This window comes from Monodon monoceros, unplaced genomic scaffold (genome assembly GCF_005190385.1).
Source record: "Monodon monoceros isolate NGI ecotype Baffin Bay Population unplaced genomic scaffold, NGI_Narwhal_1 Super_Scaffold_6, whole genome shotgun sequence".
NCBI lineage: Eukaryota > Metazoa > Chordata > Mammalia > Artiodactyla > Monodontidae > Monodon > Monodon monoceros.
This window is the reverse complement of record NW_021703783.1, coordinates 45404132-45430930: the sequence shown is the minus strand read 5'-3', so window position 1 is coordinate 45430930 and position 26799 is coordinate 45404132. Positions and strand designations below refer to the sequence as shown.

The 26799-nt window shown below is 38.7% G+C and overlaps 1 protein-coding gene across 1 annotated transcript in view; it reads right to left on the bottom strand.

Annotated features, from left to right (window-relative positions):
- Nucleotides 1–3354: 3354 nt before the first annotated feature.
- The window catches only part of SLC16A7 (solute carrier family 16 member 7), a 192451-nt gene continuing 169006 nt past the window's right edge, over nucleotides 3355–26799 (bottom strand). The window contains exon 7 of the mRNA XM_029206717.1: nucleotides 3355–3584. Within this exon, the coding sequence (XP_029062550.1) occupies nucleotides 3355–3584 (230 nt within the window). The remainder of the gene's footprint in view (nucleotides 3585–26799) is intronic.

The window sequence follows — 26799 nt, the reverse complement described above, 5'->3', positions numbered from 1 at the left end:
TTCCAAATCAGGGCAAAGTTTGATCCTCATCTATACACATTTGCTAAGAAGGCAGATGCTTTCCACAAACTCATCTAGATGAAAAGTTGATCTATTTGGCTATTAGGAAGAGCAATGATAAGCGTACTTACTTATATTCTGTTTTATAAATGGACAACATAACTAGCAGACAATAGAAATACAATCTATTTAATTCATTTAAATTCTAATAATCATCACATTATTTTTAAAATAAACTAAATTTAAAACATTTAAAATTTGGTTATTTCCAATTTTGTTTAGTATCATCAAATTTAAGTGAGAACTGCATAAAAGCAGATTAATCTAACAAATATTTAGGACCTATTATTTGCTAGATATTGCTTGATATATAGATTATGTACAAACAAAGACTTGTATATTAGTTTCATTTTTTTTTCTTGCAATAATGCTGGATTAAAAACAAAACTCCAAGATCTCAGAGGATTATATCAAGAAAGTTTATTTCATATTCATAGTATTTATATAGGTTGGTTGCAGTTTTGGATAGACTCAGATTGGCTTAGCTGGATAAGGTGGGACTCCAGACTTTGGGTTAGGGACTATCTCCATAGAGCTTTATTCCTGGATTCAGGTCAAAGATTAATGGTTGTCTACAATGTTGTGCTTGCTCAGCTTCAAAACCAAAGAAAGGCCATAGTCAGCAACAGAGACATCAATGGGATCAATGGTTTAATGGATAGGGGGATCTTACATGTCTGAAGCAACGTTGTGGAATGATGACACCACCCCACTGTGTGCGGCCAACCGTGAGGGGAAGAATGTGGCAGCAGTCTTTGCTTGTGGGGGAGGGCAGGTGTGACCAGTTATAGGAGGAATTGATGTCATGTTGGCTCATCGGTTACCTGGGAAACCAGCAGAAGGGCACACCCCTCACTGCCCCTTTGATAAGCATGGTGGAAAGTTCTGATCTAAAGCTAGGGCCTGGGGCAAGCACGCAGGAAGGTCAGTCATGTGAGTAGGGTGTAGGTTAAGCAGGCACTGGTTGAGTAGGGTATGTACAGAGAGCAAGAGAACAGCCATCTCGAGTGGCCTGACCATACAAAAGGCTACCTGCTCTCCTAATGGGGGGGAAGGAATAAGGTCTCTGAGTCTTGGTGGACACTTGCCATGCTTCTTAAGGCCTTAGATGACTGACCAAGTGTCATTTCCACATTCCATTACTTAAAGTAAGTCATATGGCCAAGTCGGAATTCAACAGTTTGGAAAAGTATATTCCAACAACAGGGAAGCAACGGCAGAGGGCGGTAAGGATGCAAGAATTGTGGTAAAATAATACAATCCATCACTCCTTGAAACAACTCTGTCAGTTCTCAGGGAAACAGAAGCTTGAATATCTTCTGTTTGTCTCAGTGGAAATACAAATATGTCAAGGTAAAAATGGATGTAGGAAACAATGCTCATCAAGGCAGTGTTTCTAAACGCTGGCTACACATTAGAATCACCTGGAGAGATGTTTGTTTGTTTTAATACCAAGTCACAGGCTTATTCCCAAAGATTTGCATTTAATTATTCTAAGGTGGGGCTCAGGCGCCAATATTTTTTTAAAAGCTCTCCAGATGATTTCAAAGTGTAGCCAGGTTTTGAAAGCCACCAAGATACATTTCTCAGAATGTGCTTATATTAATAATATCTTCTATTAATAATAATTTATTAACAATGTCTTCAAACTCAGGTTTGAAAACTCACGTGTTGTTTAGAAAGTCAGTTCTATCAGCTAAGGATGGTTTTGATGAAATCAGCTGTCACTTTCCTTACAGCCAAGTATACTCTCTAAATTATGGCTACTGTTTTGACTGAAATCTAAGTGGGTTTCGATTTTGGGGGGTTTTTTCCAAGGTTTTTTGGCAGCACCTGCATGGCTTGCAGGATCTTGGTTCCCTGACCAGGGATTGAACCCGGACCCTCGGCAGTGAAACATGGAGTCCTGATCACTGGACCACTAGGGAATTCCCAGATCTAAGTGGTCTTGGATAGACAGTTTTCTGTGGTCACCAGGTAGACACAGAATATGCAATATTCTTCCTCTTGGTATTTGGAAAAAACCAAGTTGTTTTGCACTCAGCAACAGGGCAAAGATGTCGGAAAGGAAAGATTGTTCATTTTTTTTCTGTAAGTTTTCCTCCTTTTAGTGCCCCAGTCTACCTAACATCCCCACTTCATCATTGATCCACATTTCCAATCACTTCTCATGACATCTAGGCCCTCTTAACTATGACCTCATTTATAGGACTCAAGACTTTTTTATTGGTTTTTATTCTCAGCATAAAGTATAGAATCCTTTTTGGGTACAACTATATTATTACAAAAGATGCAGACCTAGAAGAGGAAAAGAAAAATTATGTAGGGGAGGAAAACTTTTCCTTCTTCCCTTCTTGATTCTTTGGCTGGCCAAAGATTACATTGACATAAGGTAGATGAACAGGAGAAAAAAACGTATTTAAATTTTGTACACATGGGAGACCATAGAAATATGAGACTCAAAGAAGTGACCAAAGCAGACAGTTTTATACCTTTTAGACAAAGAAACAATAAATTTGTGAGAAATTGACAAGAAAAAGAAGTTTGGGCTTGGCATAATAAACTAGTAAAGAAGTAACAAGCTTTGTTTACACAGCCTACTCAGCCCTGAATTCCCTATCTCTAGTGGTAAGGATGTCTCTCTACCTCCTGGTACAGGGAGGGTACCTTTCACGTGTGAGATTTATTTCCTGCTTTCAGGGGGACAGAAGAGGGTTAGTGTCCTTTTTGTGCTGGCTGCTTCTTAGTAACTTTAATTCAAAATAATCAATATGCCAAAGTGGCATATTTTGGGACATCCTGCCCTGAACCCTATCAATTGCATCGTAAGTTGCTTCTCTGAATTTTTCAGACTTGGTTTCTGTACCTCTGGTTTGTTACCTGTTCAATAACGGCCTTTGAAAAACTGTTCCTGCTTTCTTACTTAAGTTTGACTCGTTTCTTTTTGCAACCAATCTACTGTATTGGAATTCCGCTCTCCTCTATGTAGCATTCATTTATTTAGCCAACATATGTTCAGTCGATGACCTAGATAACACTTGCATTTCAACAAAAGTTTTCAATGACTTAACAAAAATAAAGACTCTGAGAATTCCTGATAGTATGACATGAATGCTTGAGGTCTGAGATATTCCTTGGGAGGGAACATTTGCGATAATACTCAGATTCTATCCTATATCCACTTCAGAAGCTCATAGCATATATAGGACTATATCTATTTCAGTACTCAAATTAATAGCTTAAGCCAACACATGCTCAGGTGAGCAGGAAGTTCAGAATCCCACCCCCGCAAACTCAGGTACACTGCAGTGGGTGAGGAGCTGGGCCTGCTTGCTCATATCCCGTCCTGCTGAAGCTGGACTTCAGGGACAAGTCCTCCGAATGAAAAAATTGTCCTTCGCGTTCAAGAATCGTTTGTGTTTGTGTCTGTGCTGTTCTTGCCATTATCTGCGGCTTAGTGACCAGCTTCCCAGCTGCTGAGGCTCTCTGAAGGAGGACGACACTCTCTCCTGCATTATACTTGGCTGAGAGTTGAATTACACTTGGCAGGTTTACCAGGATTTGTAGCTCAGGACCTTACAGATTCAGCTTAGTCTTTGTTCCTGAGGACACTGCTTGCTCCAGGCCTTCCAGGTTTAGGGAGGCTGACATCGCAGGCACAGTTTTCCATTTGGTGGAGTTGTTGTCTTTTCCTTCAAAGAGACATTAGCTAAGCCTTAAAAAAACAAATGAATATACTTTCTCTTCCTTTGCTCCAAAAGACAAATGGTCTCAACACTCATGTGTAGTTGTTTGGGTGTTTTTGTTTTTTGTTTGTTGGTTTGTTTTTTCACTTTCTCCCCAGTGATTAGCTCTGCACATCAATGGGAACCGAAAGGCAGAGTTACTCCGTCCCCTAGAGCAAATGTTCACTGCTTGTCTTTTAAGTAGAAAACTAAAGATAGAATTCCACCCCTGAGATTATTCTTGAATCTCCAATGTGAGGGGAATATAAGTGAGTACTATATTATCTCGTGAGGTGAGGGCTATGCAGATTTCATAAACCTCTTCAGACATCCAAGCTTCTTTCTCCACTGAGCCACAAAGATATAAGCAGTTACCCAATTGGATTATTTTTACTAGTTGTGAAGAAAACAGGTTTAATGCCTTGTTGAAATGTTGTGTGCTATCTACCAAGCTGCCCTTGGAGGGGATCAGAGTTGCCCTGTAAAATGCAATTATATGTTCCCATTGTCTCAGAGAACTTTTCCTAGCTCCATCTCAGGCTCATCCTCTTCCCTTTAGAATCTATTTCTTACCTGAGCACTGACTGTATGGCCTTAACTGTAGCTGGAGCCCAAGGGAGAACAGGAGAACAAGGGCTTTGAAAGTACATTTACACTCTGTAGCAATTACTCATCAGGTCCTACCCACCCCCACTCCCCCACGGGTCTTCAGGGCTTTTTCTAGAAGATATTTTAATGCGTCACTCTTCCTCAATATGACACCAGGGAGCAAGAGACCAGTCTTCTGATGTCTGGGAGGAGCCCACACTCTGCCTAAGCTTGAGCATAGGTTTGGTGGTTCTGACCAGCCCTTGCCAAAAGATTCCAGAGCCCAGAGCGAGATACAAATAGAGGCCCTTATATTTAAAAGTTATAAAGCAAGCTAACAAACCATTACATAAAATATGTCCTATCCTCCTACCTTGACTAATGTGTCTTTATAACAATGTGGACGACCAGATTTGAACTTAGAAGTTTCCAGACTGTTTGGATTTCCTTGGTTGTGTGGGAAGAGTCAGCACTGGGCACAGACCCTTGAACTCAGCTTAGGGTAATTTAGATAGGGAATTCAAGGGTTCCCAGGACCCAGAGCTAGTCTAGAAGGGGAAGAGGCATGGACTCAAGGTAGATCCTCCCCTTCCTTAGCCCCTTAGTGCCTTGACCTCAATGGAGAGGTGTAGCCAGAAGAGAGCCAGAGCTGAATCCTCTGAATTGCAGGTCTGGGACCAGAGGCTAAAACATGTAACTGAAAGGGAATTTTTTCTGCAGAATAAAAAGAGGAGTTTTGGGCCTCTACAGAAATTTGGGTAAGACAGGGTGAAACCGAGTGGGGCTCTGTGGGGCTCCCAGGCACTGAAACCGAGTGGAGCCTGGACACAGAGACCTCCTTTTGTCCCCCATTTCTTATAGGCAAGGCTCCAGCCTCCATGACCTTCCCTGAGTTCCAAAGGGTGGATTTGAACAGTTGCTAATCAAGGGAGGAGCAGCCAAGAAACCACCTGAGGCGAGATTAAAGGGGCCAGAGAAGCTCATCAAGATTAAGACCACCTGAGAGATGAAGGGAGTGGAAGCCCTGCTCACACCCTAATCTTGTCAGAGACCCCACCTTTGAACCACTGCTACAAAACCCTTCATCACATCCTCTGGGGTGGAGACACATAGTTTTTTTAAGGCAGAAGCCCGGTGTGTTCCCCTTTGCCTGGCAAAGCAATAAAGCTATCCTTTCCTACTTCACCTAAAACTCTGTCTCCGGGATTTGATTTGTAGCAAAGCAGGTAAGCCGAGGGGAAGTTAAAGAGAAGAACCAGAAGATGATAAGTAAGAGTCAGAAGCTAAGTGAGGATGGTCAAAGATTGTCTCCTTGATCAAACTTGAGTTAGGCTCTCCTGAGTCCCCTTTTTGACTAGGCCTCATCTTTGGTCTCTGTTCTTGGTCCACTTAGTCTAGTTTCAGCAAGAATCCTGCTCAGGCAGTTTAATGAAAAATCCCGCATCCTGATATCTGATCAAATTCCTCCTGCCCCACCCGATGTCTTATCACCCTGGCCTACCTTCAGCAAAACCTCCTATTGAGTAGGTCTAGCAAGAATCCCTCTAGACTGGACATTTACTCTTAGCAATTTTTTATCCACCGACCCCACCCCACCCTATTCCTTGTCCATAAATCTCCACTTGTCCTTGTTGTATTAGGAATTGAGTCCAATCTCTCTCTCCTAAAGCAGAACTTCAATTACATAAAGCCCCTCTGGAATAAAATCTTCCTTACTATCTTTAACAAGAGAGGAACACACTGAGTAGTAGAGAAGTATATGAATCCAAACGTGAACAAGGAGGATGAAGCAGATTTTGAGGCAGAACTACTTACAGTGTATGAATGTGAGGTTCCCTACCTACTCTTAGTCATACAATGTATTATCAAACTGCTTAATCTCATCCATGTGAAAGTCTTTTTTTTTAATTAATTTATTTTTGGCTGTGTTGGGTCTTCATTGCTGCACGCGGGATTTCTCTGGTTGCGTGGGGGCTTCTCTTCATTGTGGTGCGTGGGCTTCTCATTGTGGTGGCTGCTCTTGTTGCAGAGCATGGATTCTAGGTGCACTGGCTTCAGTAGTTGTGGCACACGGGCTCAGTAGTTGTGGTGCACGGGCTTAGTTGCTCCACGGCATGTGGGATCTTCCCTGGCCAGGGCTCTAACCCGTGTCCCCTGAGTTGGCAGGCAGATTCTTAACCACTGGGCCACCAGGGAAGTCCCCTGAAAGTCTTCTTATTTTAGTTTTTACATTACATTAAAACGGATGAGGTTGAGTGTTTCTTCATATTTGTTTTTTTTTTAATTGGGTGAGATGATTTTTTCCAGTTTTATTAAGGTGTAACTGACAAAAATTATATATAATATATATATATTTAAGGTGTACAGCGTGATGATTTGATCTATACATGCATTGTTACATGAGTACCATAAAAGTTAATTAACACATCCATCACCTCACACAGTTATCTCTTTTGAGAGTGATGAGAACACTTAAGATTTACTCTTTTAGCAAATTTCAAGTATACAACAGTACTATTTAACTATAGTCACCATGCTGTACATAGATTCCCCAGAATGTACTCATAACTGAAAGTCTGTACCCTTTGACCACGAACTCCCCATTTCCCCTACAGTCCAGCATCTGGCAACCACCATTCTACTTTCCGGTTCTATAACTTTACTCATGCCAAACTCATTTCTATCAAAAAATGAATGACTGTTGTGCCTGCCCTGTTTTATCACTTTCTGGATTTGATAACCCAGCTCATGATGGACCTCAAGCCACTTAGTCACTTTGTGTCTCATGATCAGGTACTCCGTCTCCACCAGGGCTTAGTAGCACTCAAGGAGCTGCAGAAAGCATGCTCTGTGCTGTGACTCTTGCCAAAGACCAAACAGCATCATTATCCACCAAGGATCCTAACACCACTGGATCTGCCAATTATAGTGGCAGAGCAGATACACTGCAGCCTAGACCCACTGTCTTTCTCTATACACAAATCAAAGCTGTAAGCCTGTCATGTTACCTAACCAATGATTTGAAGTGCTTTTCTAAAATTCTCTTTGTAATGCCTCAAAAATCTAAAGAGGCCCAAAGAGCTGAACCTTTTCATAGAGGAAAAAAGTGACCAAGTATGAACAACTTGTACTTTAACTTAGAGCGGCTAACTCAGCTACTAGAGTACTGGACCCTAAAACTTACTAATGTGGCAGATCCTTGACTCTTTAAGGACTTAAATCCCATCTTCTGACATGTAAGTATTTCATTGGTGCATCTAGAGTACGTGCCTCTTCTTTCTCATCAGATTCAGTTCATAGGCTGTCATCAGTATAGTGAGCTAGTACAATATGCGTGGAGCATCTAAATAATCGACATCCCAGTAGACTATATCACAACAGAGAGGAAGAGAGTCAGCGTATCCTTGGGGCAGGGCAGGAACTGAGAGCTGCCATCACCTTATGCAAAGGCAAAGTGCTCCTGATTTTCCCTACTGAAGGAGATCAAGAAGAAAACATTTGCCAGATCAGTGACCACATACCAAGTGTCAGAGGCTTTAACGATCTGCTCAAATAAAAGTATAAACATTCAACATGGCAGCTGAAATTGGGGCTACCAACTGGTTAAATTTATGGCTGTCAATACTCATTGACCATTCATTCATCTCATTTTTGGAAGGATTATAAAGGCTAATTAAGTAATGACATGAAAACCCCTGCCATTTCTTCCCAGAGGCATTATTGCTTCTGACTTACTATCTTGGCAGGGTCAGGATAGTTTCCAGTAGTTTCTGGGGCTTCCACTTGGCATTTCATACAATAATGTCTCATTTCTTTAGTCAGGTAACTAATGTGATTATTCTGCCAGTTGCTAAATACATCAGTTCCAAGTACACATTCCAGGACTGGGGTAATAATCACAGAGTGTCTGTGGAAATTCTTAGAAATGTTATAAGATAGATTTACCCAACACTTTATTTCCACCTGACCTCCATAATCTCTTATTTTAGTTGATGTTTTGGTTTCCCAGGTATCAATGTTAGATCACACAGATCTGCAAATAACCACAAGTCTTAAGGGGGAAGGATTTTTATTGTATATATTCAGAAGCATTGTAGGGTCCTTCCTCAAGGCTTCCAGGATTCTCCTTCAATCAATGGACTCTGGGTTTGTGATTTTAATTTGAACTGGCCTGGGCAAAGGACCACAATTTTCCATTCCAGCAGCTTTTTTGAGTTTTTATCATCTATTAACACCCTTGTCAGTGGTCCATCTTTCTTAACCCAAGGAACACCATATCTTATCAGTTAACACCCAAAAATACTTGGGAGACAGTCTCCTAGAATGTACTGTGTTTTATTTTGTTTGTTACATATGGGAAAAAAGACACATACCAAATACAAGAAAGGTCTTCAATAATTTTAAAAGATACAGTCCTCTTAATTATGAGGCTATGGTGTTGAATAACATCCCAACACTACAGTCATGTTGGTTTGAAAGAAGTTGAGGGTTAAACTGATGAAAAAGCACACATAGACTATATTTACAAATTTCATGTATCATTGAAGTGAGCAAACGTAGCAGAATTTGGTGGTTTTAAAAAGATTAGACTATCATTAGCATATCGTGAAGATGTGTGAATATACATGGATTAGAAAGACAGAAATTAACACAATATGTACAGAGTAAGCAAGAAATCTATTTGCATTCTTTTAAAATATTGATTAGCATGTAATTAAGAAAGGTAAACTAAAAAATTTGTTTAAAAACACATTCATCTGTTATTTTATAGTATGTACATTTTACACAATCTGCCAAATTCAAGAATAATTATCATGCTCATCTTGAACATAATTAATACCAAATATATAAGATAGAAGTTTAAGAACAATCCACATTATAAGAGCATTTTTCTCACAACCCTAAATCATGGGTATTTGTAAAACTGAAACTAAGATCTAAACTTAAATAATACTGTGTTTTATACTCTTTAAATAATTTACTTGTGTTAAATTTATTTACTCTTCATAAAAGTCCTATGAAGTAAATACTACCATTGTTTCCATTAAAGGTGAGGAAACTGAGAAAAACAAAGATTAAATACTCGCACAATGTCATAAGGCTAGGAGATGGCAAAGCTAGATTTGAAACTTTCTGATTTTCTTAATTACTGCATGGTATCACCCGAAATATCAACTCTATGCAGTGTTCAGTGCTAGCAACCACAGACAGTGAAGCATGAGAACTCGAGTTTACTGAGAACACACTAAATGTGTGTGTCAATTTGCTAATACTCTTACCAATCTCATGAGGTAAGTACAATGAAGAAAGAGAGGCTCAAGGAACTCAGGTGATTTGCTGGAGATCACAGAGCTAAAAAGTAGTAAATCCTCTACCCAAGTCCATAACCTTTGTAATTTCCACTAACCGAAGAGGAAATTCATGAAGAAACTAATATTCCTTGAGCCTTGCTTTTGTACAACTCTGTGCCACCAGTTGGGGACATTAAAGTGCAGTCTTTGTTCTAAGGAGTTCACTTTTGTGGAAAGCAACTATGTACATATAAAAATAATGAAGAAAGTTTTGTTTCCACATTAGAAAAAAATTCAATTAGTCATTTAGCTCCAAATTATTTTACAGACAGGAAAACTCAGATTAATTAGCTTAATCAGGTCACAAAAATAACAGCAACGGAACAAGGGTAACCAACAGCCCAGAACTTTTGACTTCCCATCCAGCCTTTTCTCTGTTGCCATATGCTTTTTCTCTGCCAATGGAATGGCACAAACAGTAAAGTTGTGATTCAGATGAGGGAGAAAGTACTGTAGGCTGGAATAGTTAGTTGACTCAATTTCTATTCAAGATCCTATTTCAGAAGATAGTATTTTGGACATCAGTCAGTTCATTAGAAGAAACAAGGATTGGATTTATTTAGAAGCAAATATGAAAATACCAGCATCTCTTTCATAATTGTGCGGATGCGATTGATTTTGCTGCAGTGCTATTTGACATGCAATATCTTCTGTAATATGTGTAGTGACATAAGAACTATATATTATTTACACAAATTTAAAAAGTAGGGGCGTTAGACAATTGAACATGACAACTTTGGAGATACTTGTTTATTACGATTCCAAAATAATAGTTCAGGGTTCTTGTAGCCTCCCTGTTAAATAACGGCTTGGACAGCTCAACAGCAGAACTTTGTTCCATTCGGCTAAAAATTTTCGTCCCAAACCATCTGGGCTGGCAGGTGTTCATCATCAGATCTGGGTTGCTATGAGACTGGAACTTGCTAGTGCTAATGAGGTGCAGAGACAGAAACCTAAATTTTGCTCTTTTGAAACAACCTTATATTTGCCTCTGTTGGAAATACCAGCAACACCTTATGACATTCCAAAATGCAAAATTGGTAATGAAGTTTCCCAAGGAGAACATTCTAGTGATCAAAAATGATAGAGTAAATTGATGGCAGTGTGTGTTTGTTTTCATTTTAAACACTGTATGAATCTTAATGCTTTCCCTCTTTCTTGGTAAAGAGCAAGTCCCCCGTCTGTATATCATTTTAGGGTGATTGGGCAGGAGAAGAAGAGCAGCATCTTTCTGTCGCGTGAGAGATGTATTCCTATCCTGACAGGAAGGAGGGTCAAGTCATTTGCATACGATTGCCATAATGAAATTTAGAGTGTGCCGAAGAAAACACATTAAACAACAGTTATAGAAAGATGTGATCAATCTGGTGGTTCCCTTAGTTTTAGTGGTCAGGTAGCATTACATGAAATTCATCCTCATGGTCACAAAAAGGCAGACAATCTATACACAGGGCAGGGTTGTAGAAAATGTAGAACTGATATTCAAAGTGACCTTGAAAAACTAGAGAAATGGCTTTATGATAACATGATGACAATTAAACGAAGTTTAAATTGTACATTTCGAGGCCAGGATTACTCTTTAGATCTAAGAGAGCAGACAAGTTACTGATCAGAAAGATACCTGGAGTCGTGCTGGATCCCGTGATGAACATGGACAGATAAAAAGTGTTGGCACGTCAAATGCATTAGTAAGAGTGATGTTCAGTGTTTTCATTTTCTCAACATTTTGTTACTATGTTGGGTACAGTTTGTGTCACTGTGTTAGCACTACAGAGGAGAAGGGCACCCAATGGGTTGATGAAAATGGCAGTTTTTAAACTGTCTGTTGTTGTGCCTAGGTTTTTCACAGTGACTCAGGGATTGCTGGGAGCAGGTGGGCAGGAAGGAGGGACAAGTGAATAAATAGCTCCTGATCCATTATTTCAGCTTTAATAAAAGCTCAACTTGTGTCAGTTTTGTATATCAAAGTTCTGTGTAATGTTTGGCTTCAAAGGGGAGGAGAGAGGGCTTGATTGCTAAAAAAGGAAAAAAAGGAACTCTGAAAGCCATCAAATTAAAGCATAGACACAAAGATATGCTTAAAATAAATTCTGTTAAAAGCTCTGTTAGAAGCTAATGGTAAAGAACAAAATAACATAGATTCTGCTATTGAATTGTACTATGAAATAAAATATTGTGTTGTGCTTTATGAAAAATACCTAACATTAAAGAAAAAGATACTAAGTGTTTGTGTGTGTGTGTATTTGTGTTTTGCAGAACTAATCTGAACACTCAAGAAATGTCTACTGGGTTAAGAAGGACAGAGAGACTCAACAATGCGAAAGGAACGGAGGTAAATATTGCTTAATAAATTATTTGGAAAATTATTGTATATGCTTCCATTTGATAATGATAATATTATAATAAGGTTACTTTGTATAATTACTGTGCTGTAGAAGATTTGCATTCATTATCTCAGTTGTTCTTTACAAAAGCCTATAATTTAAGTGTTTAATCCCCATTTCAGACATGTGGACAGCAAGGCCTGTAGTCGTTTAGTAATTATCTTCGGTCTGCAAAGTTAGTAACTGACAGTTACTGTAAAACTTCAAAGCTTGCAGTTTCCCCATTGTACAACCTACTTTTTCATAAGTTGGAAAGTTCGTAAATGTCATGTAAGATGGTTCCAGAAATCAAATGTATAATGAAAGAAACAGTGGTGTTTGTTTTGTGTGTTTTCCCTCTAAACATACATAATCCAATCACCATCTTAACAGGTATGGCGTGACCCAAGTAAATGCTATTTACATTTTTCAATAGTTAATTTAAATCCTCATCTAAGAGTGAGAATTGTTTTCATTCATTTTAGAGTTTCATCTGGAGAGCTGAATTTCTGAAGCAGCAGAAGTATTATTAGAATACTTCCAAACTGAGTACTGAAGTTCTGGTACAATCTTACTCTTCCACTGATGTTTGAAAATATATGTTAAAACAAATGGTTTCTGTGAGCTCTTTAATAATAATGAAGTAGATTGATCTCTATGGGGTCAACCTCGTAAGAAATATGTAAGTAATTTATTTTTCTCTAGCAAGGAAACCTGCTCCAACAGAAGGAAAATCAGGATAGCATGTTACATTCAATTGGAAAACCACTGGATACGTGGCTTGTGTTAAGAACGTCTTTCTCCTAGGCAACCGAGAAGAACCTGCTGATTCCTTGAGAGTTCTTTGCCTTGCTAGAGTTCCTTTATTGATCATCAGATACACGGAGACGCTGCTGGTTACAAAATACAATCAGCCACTTAAAATTTTTTCCTCTGTAAAGTAAAATTATATAGCCTGAATCTACGAATGAACAACTAGGTAGAATGATAACACACTCCTACCAGTTCCAACCCTTGTTCAATCCTAGTGTCAATTTGCAGGTATGTAAGTGTACCTTGCTTCATCCTCCTGAATTACCAACTTAATTAAAGATGCATATGTTTCTGCATTCATTCCCAAAGAACTGTCAAATATCTACATGGTGTTTAACTGTCATTTGTTCCAGCTACCATCTACCACGTATGCCTGAAATTTACAGCCACTCTATGTTGCAAAGAGGTCCTCAGACTTTTTCCAATCATATCATCTGTGCTTCTAATGTCCATATGCCTGGCTGATGTGGCTTTGTGTTTTGGAGTTATGAGCAGTTCCCAAAGGTGTATCCCTGATGTGCCATATTATTGTGCTACCTATTCCAAGAAGTGCAAGTCTGGAATATTCCACCCTATTCACACTGTTGGTTCCTTTGTTCAGTCTTGTTTCCCTTTTTCTCCTAGATAGTTTCAGATTTTTAAAGCATGGCAGTATGCTTGGAAACCTCCGAAAACAGAAGAAATGACTCCCACCCAAAATATTTCTGTAAGTCAGATCCTCGTGGGTATTAAGGGAACTAAATGTCTAGGTTGTAAAATTTAAAACTGGCAACATAATCATGTTGTTCATAGTTTGGGTTATCCTCTGAACTAAAACTGAATATTACAGAGACAGGAGATCTGACAAACGATCATAAAAGTCTTAAAAATTACTTGGTTGAAGGAGATTCCATATTTTTTTATTTCTCAAAGCAATAAGCAAAGTAACAGTTTGGGTAAAAAATTAAAGAAACAATAAATAATAAAATAACCCCCCTTTTAAAAAAAACAACAAAAAGAGAGTCTTTTTAACAATATGTTAATGTTTATTGAGAAATATGTTCAGATCATTCTTGGATTAGCTTGTTGTTTTACATAAAGAAACAAATTTTTCATAAGTTAATATAGTTTAAATTTCCAAATGCCACGTGCATGGTATCATTTACAGAAGAAACCTATGTGCACTAGACTACCTCTATTGTTAACACCCCCCGCCATGCTTTAAAACAGATTTTTAACAGGAAGCTATCTGCTGTCCCAGGTTCACAACTATGGCTCATTTTGCTTTAAAAAATTGGAAAGACTGTTGCAGAGCTAATTAGTCAACTGGCTATCATTAGTGTTGTAGAGTCTCTTGCCAGTTTGAATTTTATAAATTAAATTATCATGATGATTCCAGCTCACTTACTACCAGGTATTTGGCATGATTAAGCCATGTTTGGCCCACCTCAGCAATTACTTATTCTCCAGATACAGTGTTTTTATCCAGTTTCTACAAAAGAAGGTAAAAAGAAGATTGGAAAGCCAACCAAATCCAAATCATGGCATAGATAACTAACTAAAGTACATTGGAAACCATCTGGTGTTTCATGTTTTAATCAGAAACATCTCACGTCAGACTGTAATGCTTGATGAATTTGAAATGTATTCCACGGTATCACCCACTTAGTCATTGGTAGCAACTGCTATATTTGTAAAGAAGATCCACAAAGAACAGGGGACTATGATCGAAAATAAAACAAAAAAAAATACTGTATAATTTGAAACTTTTCTTTTTTTGTTTCTTTTTTTAATGTGTATACAGTTGTTTGGGTTTTTTTTTTAATTTAATTTTATTTATTTTTTTATACAGCAGTTTATTATTAGTTAACCATTTTATACATATTAGTGTATATATGTCAATCCCAATCTCCCAGTTCATCACACCACCAACCCACCGCCACTTTCCTGCCTTGGTGTCCATACATTTGTTCTCTACGTCTGTGTCTCAATTTCTGCCCTGCAAACTGGTTCATCTGTACCATTTTTCTAGGTTCTACATATATGTGTTTATATACGATATTTGTTTTCCTCCTTCTGACTTACTTCACTCTGTATGACAGTCTCTAGATCCATCCACATCTCTACAAATGACCCAGTTTTGTTCCTTTTTATGGCTGAGTAATATTCCATTGTATATATGTACCACAACTTCTTTATCCATTCGTCTGTCGATGGGCATTTAGGTTGCTTCCATGTCCTGGCTATTGTAAATAGTGCTGCAATGAACACTGGGGTGCATGTGTCTTTTTGAATTATGGTTTGCTCCGGGTATATGACCAGTAGTGAGATTGCTGAGTCAGATGGTAATTCTACACTTAGTTTTTTAAGGAACCTCCATACTGTTCTCCACAGTGGCTGTATCAATTTACATTCCCACCAAGAGTGGAAGAGGGCTCCCTTTTCTCCACACCCTCTCCAGCATTTGTTGTTTATAGATTTTCTGATGATGCCCATTCTAACTGGTGTGAAGTGATACCTCACTGTGGTTTTGATTTGCATTTCTCTGATAATTAGTGATGTTGAGCAGCTTTTCATGTGCTTCTTGGCCATCTGTGTGTCTTCTTCGGAGAAATGTCTATTTAAGTCTTCTGCCCATTTTTGGATTGGGTTCTTTGTTTTTTTAATATTGAGCTACACGTGCTGTTTATATATTTTGGAGATTAATCCTTTGTCTGTTGATTCGCTTGCAAATATTTTCTCCCATTCTGAGGGTTGTCTTTTTGTCTTGTTTGTAGTTTCCTTTGCTGTGCAAAAGCTTTTACATTTCGTTAGGTCCTATTTGTTTATTTTTGTTTTTAATTTCCATTACTCTAAGAGGTGAGTGTTCTTCCTATGTTTTCCTCTAAGAGTTTTATAGTGTCCGGTCTTACATTTAGGTCTCTAATCCCTTTAGAGTTTATTTTTGTCTATGGTGTTAGGGAGTGTTCTAATTTCATTATTTTACATGTAGCTGTCCAGTTTTCCCAGCACCACTTATTGAAGAGACTGTCTTTTCTCCGTTGTATGTCCTTGCCTCCTTTGTCATAGATTAGTTGACGATAGGTGCGTGGGTTTATCTCTGGGCTTTCTATCCAGTTCCATTGATCTATATTTGTTTTTTTTGTTTTTTTTTTTTGTGGTATGTGGGCCTCTCACTGTTGTGGCCTCTCCCGCTGTGGAGCACAGGCTCCGGACACTCAGGCCCAGCAGCCATGGCTCACGGGCCCAGCCGCTCCGCGGTATGTGGGATCTTCCCGGACTGGGGCACGAACCCGCGTCCCCTGCATCAGCAGGCGGACTCTCAACCACTGCGCCACCAGAGAAGCCTTCTGGAGAGTTTTTATCATAAATGGGTGTTGAATTTTGTCAAAAGCTCTTTCTCCATCTATTGAGATGATCATATGGTTTCTATTCTTCAATTTGTTAATATGCTGTATCACATTGCTTGATTTGTGTATATTGAAGAATCCTTGCATCCCTGAGATAAATCCCACTTGATTATGCTGTATGATCCTTTTAATGTGTTGTTGGATTCTGTTTGCTAGTATTTTGTTGAGGATTTTTGCATCTATATTCATCAGTGATATTGATCTGTAATTTTCTTTTTTGTAGTATCTTTGTCTGGCTTTGGTGTCAGGGTGATGGTGGCCTTGTAGAATAAGTTTGGGAGTGTTCCTTCCTCTGCAATTTTTTGGAAGAGTTTGAGAAGGATAGGTGTTAACTCTTCTCTAAATGTTTTGGAATATCGAGTTTTTGTTGTTATTTGTCTCTAGGTATTTTTTGATTTCCTCTTTGATTTCTTCAGTGATCTCTTGGTTATTTAGTAACATATTGTTTAGCCTCAGTGTGTTTGTGTTTTTTTATGTTTTTTTCCTTGTAATTGATTTCTAATCTCATAACGTTTTGGTCAGAAAAGATGCTTGATATGATTTGAATTTTCTTAAATTTACCAAGGCTTGATTTGTGACCCAGGATGTGATCTATCCTGGAGAACGTTCCGTGCGCACTTCAGAAGAAAGTGTAATCTGCTGTTTTTGGATGGAATGTGCTATAAATATCAATGAACTCTATCTGGTCTATTGTGTCATTTAAAGCTTGTGTTTCCTTATTAATTTTCTGTTTGGATTATCTGTCCATTGGTGTAAGTGAGGTGTTAACGTCCCCCACTATTATTGTGTTGCTGTTGATTTCCTATTTTATAGCTGTTAGCATTTGCCTTATGTATTGAGATGCTCCTATGTTGGGTGCATATATATTTATAATTTTTATATCTTCTTCTTGGATTGATCCCTTGATCATTGTGTAGTGTGCTTCCTTGTCTCTTGTAACATTCTTTATTTTAAAGTCTATTTTATATGATATGAGTATTGCTACTCCAGCTTTCTTTTGATTTCCACTTGCATGGAATATCTTTTTCCATCCCTTCACTTTCATTCTGCATGTGTCCCTAGGTCTGAAGTGGGTCTCTTGCAGACAGCATATATATGGGTCTTGTTTTTGTATCCACTCAGCAAGCCTGTGTCTTTTGGTTGGAGCATTTAATCCATTCACATTTAAGGTAATTATCGATATGTATGTTCCTATTACCATTTTCTTAATTGTTTTGGGTTTGTGTTTGTAGGTCCTTTCCTTCTCTTGTGTTTCCCACTTGGAGGAGTTCCTTTAGCATTTGTTGTAGAGCTGGTTTCGTGGTGCTGAATTCTCTTAGGTTTTACTTGTCTGTAAAGCTTTTGATTTCTCCATCAAATCTGAATGAGACCATTGCCTGTTAGAGTAATCTTGGTTGTAGTTTCTTCCCTTTCATCACTTTAAATATATCATGCCACTCCCTTCTGGCTTGTAGAGTTTCTGCTGAGAAATCAACTGTTAACCTTATGGGAGTTCCCTCGTATGTTATTTGTCCTTTTTCCCTTGTTGCTTTTAATAATTTTTCTTTGGCTTTAATCTTTGTCAATTTGATTACTATGTGTCAGCGTGTTTCTCCTCAGATTTATCCTGCCTGGGACTCTCTGCACTTCCTGGACTTAGGTCGCTATTTGCTTTCCATGTTGGGGAAGTTTTCGACTCTAATGTCTTCCAATATTTTGTCAGGTCCTTTCTCTCTCTCTTCTCCTTCTGGGACCCCCTGTAATGTGTATGTTGGTGTGTTTAATGTTGTCCGAGAGGTCTCTTAGGCTGTCTTCATTTCTTTTCATTCTTTTTTCTTTATTCTCTTCCACAGCGGTGAATTCCACCATTGTGTCTTCCAGGTCACTTATCTGTTCTTCTGCCTCAGTTATTCTGCTATTGATTCCTTCAGTGTATTTTTCATTTCAGTTATTGTATTGTTCATCTCTTTGTCCTTTTTGTTTGTTTGTTTTGTTTGTTCTTTAATTCTTCTAGGTCTTTGTTAAACATTTCTTGCATCTTCTCGATCTTGCCTCCATTCTTTTTCCGAGGTCCTGGATCATCTTCACTATCATTATTCTGAATTCTTTTTCTGGACAGTTGCCTATCTCCACTTCATTTAATTGTTTTTTTTTGGGGTTTTATCTTGTTCCTTCATCTGATACATAGTCCTTTGCCTTTTCATTTTGTCTATCTTTCTGTGAATATGGTTTTCATTCCACAGACTGCAGAATTGTAGTATTTCTTGCTTCTGCTGTCTGCCCTCTGGTAAATGAGGCTATCTGAGAGGCTTGTGCAAGCTTTCTGATGGGAGGGACTGGTGGTGGGTAGAGCTGGGTGTTGCTAGGTGGGCAGAGCTTAGTTAAACTTAATCCAATTGTCTGCTGATTGGTGGGGCTGCGTTTCCTCCCTTTTGGGTTGTTTGGCCTGAGACAACCCAGCACTGGAGCCTACCCGGGCTCTTTGGTGTGGCTGATGGCGGACTCTGGGAGGGCTTACAGCAAGGAGTACTTCCCAGAACTTCTGCTGCCAGTGTCCTTTTCCCCGTTGTGAGCCACAGCCACCCCCCACCTCTGCAGCAGACCCTCCAACACTAGCAGGTAGGTCTAGTTCAGTGTCCTATGGGGTCACTGCTCCTTCCCCTGGATCCTGATGCACACACCACTTTGTGTGTGCCCTCCAAGAGTGGAGTCTGTTTCCCCGAGTCCTGTCAAAGTCCTGCAATCAAATCCTACTAGCCTTCAAAGTCTGATTCTCTAGGAATTCCTTCTCCCATTTCCAGACCCCCAGGTTGGGAAGCCTGACGTGGGGCTCACTACCTTCACTCCGGTGGATGGACTTCTGTGGTATAAGCGTTCTCCAGTTTGTGATTCACCAGCGGTTATAGGATTTGATTTTATTGTGATTGTGTCCCTCTTACTGTCTCATTGCGGCTTCTTCTTTGTCTTTGGATGTGGGGTATCTTTTTTGGTGTCTTCCTGTCAATGATTGTTCAGCAGTTAGTTGTGATTCTGGTGCTCTTGCAAGAGGGAGTGAGCACACGTCCTTCTACTCCACCATCTTGAACCTAATGAGATATCTTGAGGAAAAGATTAACTAGGAAAACTGAGCTGAATAGAGAATGATTTTTCCACATCGTGATTCTGAACATGGCACTTTCCAGCTTAAAGCCTTCACTTATTTCTTATTTCCTAGGACAGGGGCAACAAACTTTTTTCTTAAAAGGTTCAGAAAATAAATGCTTTTGTGAACCATTTGTAGCCATAAATAATAATACCTAAACAAATAGGCATTAGTATGTTCCAATAAATCTTTATATATATATATACTCTTTATATATAAAGAGTATGGCCTGAATTGCCTGAATTTGACTCACAAGCCATAGTTTTCTGACCCCTGACCTAGGAAAAGAGGCAGATTTGCACATCTTCACATACTTATTTCCAGCCTCTTCTCCTTTGTTCACACAACTTTCTCTGCCTGAGAGTTTCTTTCCTTGTGAGTAACTGTCAAATAACTATTGATGTCTCCAATCTAAATATATGGGTCTTTAATTTGGGGTTGCCTTTCTTCATCCTCTCCTTATCTACCCTGTAGTAGAATAAACTCCTTATATTTCATTCTTTCTTTCAGAAACATTTTGTCAAGGACCTACTATGTGTTCTCCACGTTTAGGATACTCCAGTGAACAAAATAGCGATACCTGCTGTTTGCAGCTTCCATTCTGGGGGAGGATTACAAACAATAAAACATTGTTATTCATTAAAATAAGTAAATAGATCATGTTGCATGTTAGATGGTGAACATTATTATGAGAAAATAAGCAAACAGAGCATTATAGGGGAAATAGGGAATATGTGTAGAAAAGGGGCAGTTTGCTGTATTAAACTGAGTTCTCAGCATAAGCCTCACTGAGAAGTGGGACTTGAGAAAATATTTGAAAAAGAGAGAAAGCGTAGCAGATATCCTTTTTTCTTTTTCTGTAAAATGCAGTCCCCATATTTCTTTTTTTTTAATTTATTTTATTGAAGTATAGTTGGTTTACAATGTTGTGTTAGTTTCTTCTGTACAGCAAAGTGATTCAGTTATACATATATATACATTCTTTTTCATATTATCTTCCATTATGATTTATCACAGGATATTGAATATAGTTCCCTGTGCTATACAGTAGGACTTTTTCGTTTATCCATTCTATATATAATAGTTTGCATCTGCTAATCCCAAGCTCCCAATCCTTCCCTCCCCCCACCCACCCTCCCCCTTGGCAATGACAGGCCTGTTCTCTAAGTCTGTGAATCTGTCTCTGTTTCATTGATAAGTTCATTTGTGTCATATTTTAGATTCCACAGGTAAGTGAAGCAGATATCTTTTTTATAGAGAGAGCTATGAGAGCAAACACCATAAGATAAGACTGGCCAGTGTGAATGGACACAGTAAGTAAGAAGGGGAGTAGGCAGAGATGAATGTAGAGAGAGAATAGGAGTTGGGACCAGATCCTGTGGGGCCTCATATACCATTACAAGGACCACAGCTTTTACTTTGAACGAAAGTGGGAGCCATCAATGAGCACGGGAGTGATATGACCTGACTTATGTTTTAGAGGGATTATTTTTGACTACTGTTCTGAGAAGGGATTGCAATGGGGCAAAGGCAAAAGGTGGATGTGGTGATGTTAGTGACAAGGCTCCTTCAATAATCCAGTCAACGGATAATGTGTATCTGACCAAGGAGGCAGCAGTGGAGGTGTTGAGAAGCATCGAGATTCTGGATTTTAAAATTCTTCCTTTGAACCCTCCTACACTGTTGAAAGAATGTAAATTGGAGCAGCCATTATTGAAAACAGTCTGGAAGTTCCTTAAAAAACTAAAAATAGTGTTACCATATGATCCAGCAATCCCACTCCTGGGCATATATCCAGAAAAGAAGAAAACTCTAATTCTAAACGATACATGCACCCCAGTGTTCATAGCAGCACTATTCATAATAGCTAAGACATGGAAACAACCTAAATGTCCATCAACAGAGGAATGGATAAAGAAGATGTGGTACATATATATAATGGAGTATTACTCAGCCATAAAAAAGAGTGAAATAGTGACATTTGCAGCAACATGGATGGACCTAGAGAACATCATACTAAGTGAAGTAAGTCAGACGAAGACAAATATTATATGATATCACTTATATGTGGAATTTTAAAAATAATACAAATGAATCTATATACAAAACAGAAACAGACTCACGGACATAGAAAACAAACTTATAGTTACCAAAATGGAAAGGGAGGGGGGAGGGATAAATCAGTAGTATGGGATTAACAGATACAAACTACATAAAATAGATAAGAAACAAGGACCTACTGTATAACACAGGGAACAATATTCAATATCTTGTAATAACCTGTAATGGGAAATAATCTGAAAAAAAAAAAATATATATATATAAAACAGTCACTCTGCTGTACACCTGAAGCTAACACAATATTGTAAATCAACTATGTCAATAAAAAAGATAAAAGTCAAAAAATAAAATAAAATTCTCCTTTTGCATTTTGCATATATTTGCATCAAAATGCCTTTAAAAGTATTTCTAATTATTTATATAAATTTCTATGTCACCCATATCAGACCATTAGGAAAGTAACATCCCTATTTGTATTTCTAAGATTTAATTCATTATTTATTAAATAATCCAGTAAATATTTAATAAATATCAGATGAATGAATAAAGGAATGAATTAGTCAGCCAATCAAGCAATGAATTTGAAAAATAAGCATTTTTCAAAGAAAATTAAAAGGTATATTTAAATAACAGGGATATAAAACAAAAGTGCAGTGATGAATTGTCACCAGAAATAAATTAATTATAATGTGGCTAATTAGCACACAACGTAAAAATGTGATTTTTGTTTGTTACTGTTGCTTTTTCTTCATTTTTGTGACCTTCTCTATGACCCTAAGTCTCTCCCTTTTCTCTCTTAATTCATCACTTTAGTTCATTCCAACTATCTGTCTTACTCATTCCTGTGTTCCAGCCTTTTTTCCTCATTCTCTCATCAGTTTCAGAATTAATGGGATAATGGAAGTTGCCCCTTGGGAACTCCCTGGCAGTCCAGTGGTTAGGATTCTGTGCTTCCACTGCAGGGGGCCTGGGTTAGATCCCTGGTTGGGGAACTAAGATCCCAAAAGCTGAGAGGGGGCCAAAAAAAAAAAAAAAGAAAATTGCCCCTAGTCATGACTCAGACTACTGTGTGTGAACTCTACTGATTAAGTCGTACCATATCCTTAAACCACAGAATGCTCTTGATGTCTGTTAGGGAAAAAAATCATCTTTTTCCTCTTCAATATACCTACTCATTAAAAAGAAAAACATGTCTCTAAAAAAAACGTAAGAAATCTCCCCTGTACGTTTCCAATATGTATTATATCATGAGCCCCATGGTTTACATTTGGTAAACTGTGATGCAAAAATCATTTCTATCAAATATTTTTGGAGATGCTAAATATCTCCTTCAACCCACCCTCCAAAAAGTCTCCATCTATAGGAAAACCAAATAGGATCTAAAAATACTTTTTTTAGAAGATTATCTAAAACAGAGGTCCCCAACAACCCCTGTGGCCGTGGACCGGTAGTGGCCACGGCCTGGTAGGAATTGGGCCGCACAGCAGGAGGTGAGCGGCTGGTGAGGGAAGCTTCATCTGCCACTCCCCATCACTCCCCGTCGCTCGCATTATCACTGAACCATCCCCCCAACCCGTGGAAAAATTGTCTTCCACAAAACCTGTCCCTGGTGCCAAAAAGGTTGGGGACCGCTGATCTAAAATCATAAATTTCTTAATAACTACAGAATTGCCGAGTGTGAGTCACTGTAGGGCCTATTCATTTCAGGATCTTTGCTGCTTTAGGTTCTGCCCTCAACTTATTAATGCATTTGTGAGGTAAACTATGGAACATTTACAGTTGTGGGTTGTTTTCATAGAACTATTGCATTTATTTCAAAAGTGTTTAATACTTTTTTCTCCATTATAAAAAGACAATCCCCAAATAAATTGGATTACCTGGATAAAAGAAGAGCAATTGAATTGTAGTTATTTTTAAAGGGCATTTGAAAAAACACTATACTTCATTCTTCTGTATAGAGATGAACAGATTTCTATAAAGGCTGATTAGCCCATCTAAGGATTTACATCATTGGATTGAGGTGCAAACTGTTCATTTTGCTGCATTTCAGCATAGTATGTATAAAACTGGATGTCCTTTCTCTTTGCAAACCATGGATTCCCAAAAGGGAGTGTGACTCTGTAGCAGGATCTGAATTGAAAGAAACAGGAAAACTAGAGCTATAATGGTTCTGCTACAACATTCTCTAGCTTCTTTTATAAACTGTTCAGTTTTAGTTTTCTAACCACAGTAAACACATTTACTGCAGCCAGGATCTAGGTTGTCGTTGTAGGAAGGTAGTTCTCTGGGGTATTGCATAAATTCCCTTCTACGAAGAACATGGAGAAAACCTAGGTGAAAATATTTTCTTGAGTGTATTGCTGGTTCCTAGTTTGAAACAAAAGAGAAAATCACCCTCATTTGTCATCCAGTTTCTTTGATGCAAAGTCATTTTATTTATTTATTTTTTAACTCACAACGTGACCCAGCAGAGGATCTTAAGACAAAGAATCAAAGATCTTAGTTCAGGCTTTAGCTCTGCTATAATCAAGTTTTGTTGCTTTAGATAAAGTCCCTTTACCTCTGCGTTCCAGTTTCCTCATTTATGAGGCTGTAATCAACACTAACCTTGTCTGCTTCTGAGAAGTAATATGTTAACCAAATAAATATTTGTGTGAAATGTCTTTGAGGAGATACAGGAAACTAAAATAACCCACTTCCCAAACTTGGAATAACTATATTCACATGTATTTTGTCTTTCAGCTGATGCCTTGAGCACCCACATACTTTGTTTATCAGGGAGAAATGCTTTTGACTGTAAGTATTAATATCCAAATAGAAGCTATTTAAATCAGAGGGGCATTTATTGTTCAGTTAAAATGAAGTCTGGAGGTTCAGTGGGTTCAGTAAAGGTCACCAGCTTTCTTTTCATTGTGAATTATTCTTAGGGTGTAAGCTTTTTCATCCACATGCCTGTTATCACCTCCTCTTTTCCAGTAATAAATGCCTGGCTAAGGTACAGATATCATCATGTACATGTGTAAGGCTGGGAAGCATGGGCTAGGGGAAGAGATACAGCTCTCTTGTTCCTGAACTATTCATCTAGAAATTATCTTTTCCAGAAACTCCCCCTATCAGATATCCCCTGACACATCAACTTCCAGATCTACCTTATATTGCCACCTCTGCAGTGAAAGAGACCTATCTTTACAGCATATAAGATGGGAATCCCGCAAAGGATAAATGGGTGAGAAATGCCTTCAGGATAACCAACCAATAACATGTGCTGCACCTTAACTGAAAGTTCAGTACATCTTCTTGAGAACATAACCCCACAGCCTACGGTGGCTGCTGTACATTCACACTGTTACGTGATTCTATTTTTTGTTTAAGCAGCTACAACAAGGTGAACTTAGTGGTCCAGGTCCCTGCCCAAGTTTCATTTGGGGCATGAAGGTTATGAGTTGATTTTTAGCTGTGACCCCCAGTCTTATTGTTCCCCCAAAAGTAAACACCATTCTATGGAGATGCACGCATCAGTCCCACCCTGTTAGGTAATGAATTCTTGTCAATAAAATCTTTGACCCTCTTTTTCAGATGAGGTCACTAGTCTGATCTCTACTATTTCTTTGGAATGATTTTATTGTTAGAGCCTCATTGGCTTGCATTCGCTAAACCAGTCAGAAAACAAAAGGTGGCATTATAAGATTATCTCCTGTATCCATTTGTCCATAAATATAAACTTAAAGATGTCTCCCTATTTATTCTTCTCTGAAGAAATATAATCTTAAGGTGAATTTGTTTCCCTGCTCTCAAGGCAAAGCAGGTGGTAATAATTCTCTCCCTATCACACACTCCCTCAAAATGAAGTCATTCCTGTTTCATCCAGGCATCCTATTACTCATTATATTCTTATTAAACCACTGTCTTTTTGCATTATTGACACAACTTAGAGTAAAGGAACTCACTTCTGATCAGTCATTGAAAGCAAAGGGGCTCCTTCCTCTTCTCATTTTGCCCTTCAGAGTCCGATAAGAGGCAGAATGACTCTATCCATAAGCACCTGGCTGTGGAATTGTTAACTGTCTCAGAAGGAGTTCTAAAAGTAGCGTTGAGGAAGCTGGTATGGGAACCACAAGGAATAGTAATTAGATTCTGCAACCCACATAGAAGCCTCTGGTGTACTTGATTAACCTTGAGAGGCTCTAGGAAATGTTTCTAGAATAATAAAACAAAAACATATTGGCCAGGCTCAACCTTGCATACTGAATCCAAGGATCACATTCCTAAGCCAGTTAGGAAACATCTGGGGAAAAAAATTAGGAGAGCTGTTTTCCATTTTTTTACAAAAACAACTCATTACTTTCCTCATAGAGGAGTTGGACTGAAATTCGCAAGGGATAGTGGGAAGCAGGGTCTCTACATATGTCACGGGGGACCCCCCCCCCCACCAGTCCTGTTATTTATTTATGGCTGTGTTGGGTCTTCGTTGCTGCTCGCGGGCTTTCTCTAGTTGGCGGCGAACGGGAGCTACTCTTTGTTGTGGTGCACAGGCTTCCCATTGTGGTGGCTTCTCTTGTTGCAGAGCACGGGCTCTAGGTGCGCGGGCTCAGTAGTTGTGGCTCGCGGGCTCTAGGTGTGCAGGCTCAGTAGTTGTGGCGCATGGGCTTATTTGCTCCGCAGCATGTGGGATCTTGCCAGACAAGGGCTCGAACCCTTGTCAGGTAGGCAGAGGTAAGAACCGTTGGCAGGTAGGTTCTTAACCACTGCACCAGCAGGGAAGTCCCACTAGTCCCATTTTAAGAAGAGTATTACCAGACCTTGATTCTATTCTGTTGGTGCAGAAAGCCCTTTGCCTTCTTCCTGACATCATTCTCCCCAATCTAACTCAGTGGTGGCAAGGGCAAGTCTACTTCCCTGACTTTTCTACCCTTAACACTATTTCTTCCTCATAGCAGGAGTTCAATAAATAATAGCTTAATAAAATATGAATTTATAATATTTTAAAATGTAATATTTTATAATATAGAAATATTCTGTTGGGTAAATACATGAGTGAGAGTGGCAGTTTGACCATGCAATGGGATATGTGGGGTGGGGCACACTGGGGAAGCAAAGAGGCCTCAAATTCCAAATACAGTTCATGCAGAAGAAGAAATTTAGCTTCCAATCCTATAAGGAAGCAGGATACCAAAGAAAGGTGACCTACCTTAAAGACACAGATAGCCTGACAGTAAAAGGTGAAGGAAGATGCCAGGTGCTTCCAATGACATTAGAGTTGAAAGAGTTTCCTGAGGCATAGAGAGTCTGTGTCTAAAATAAATGAGATGCTTGATGGGTTTGGTATTC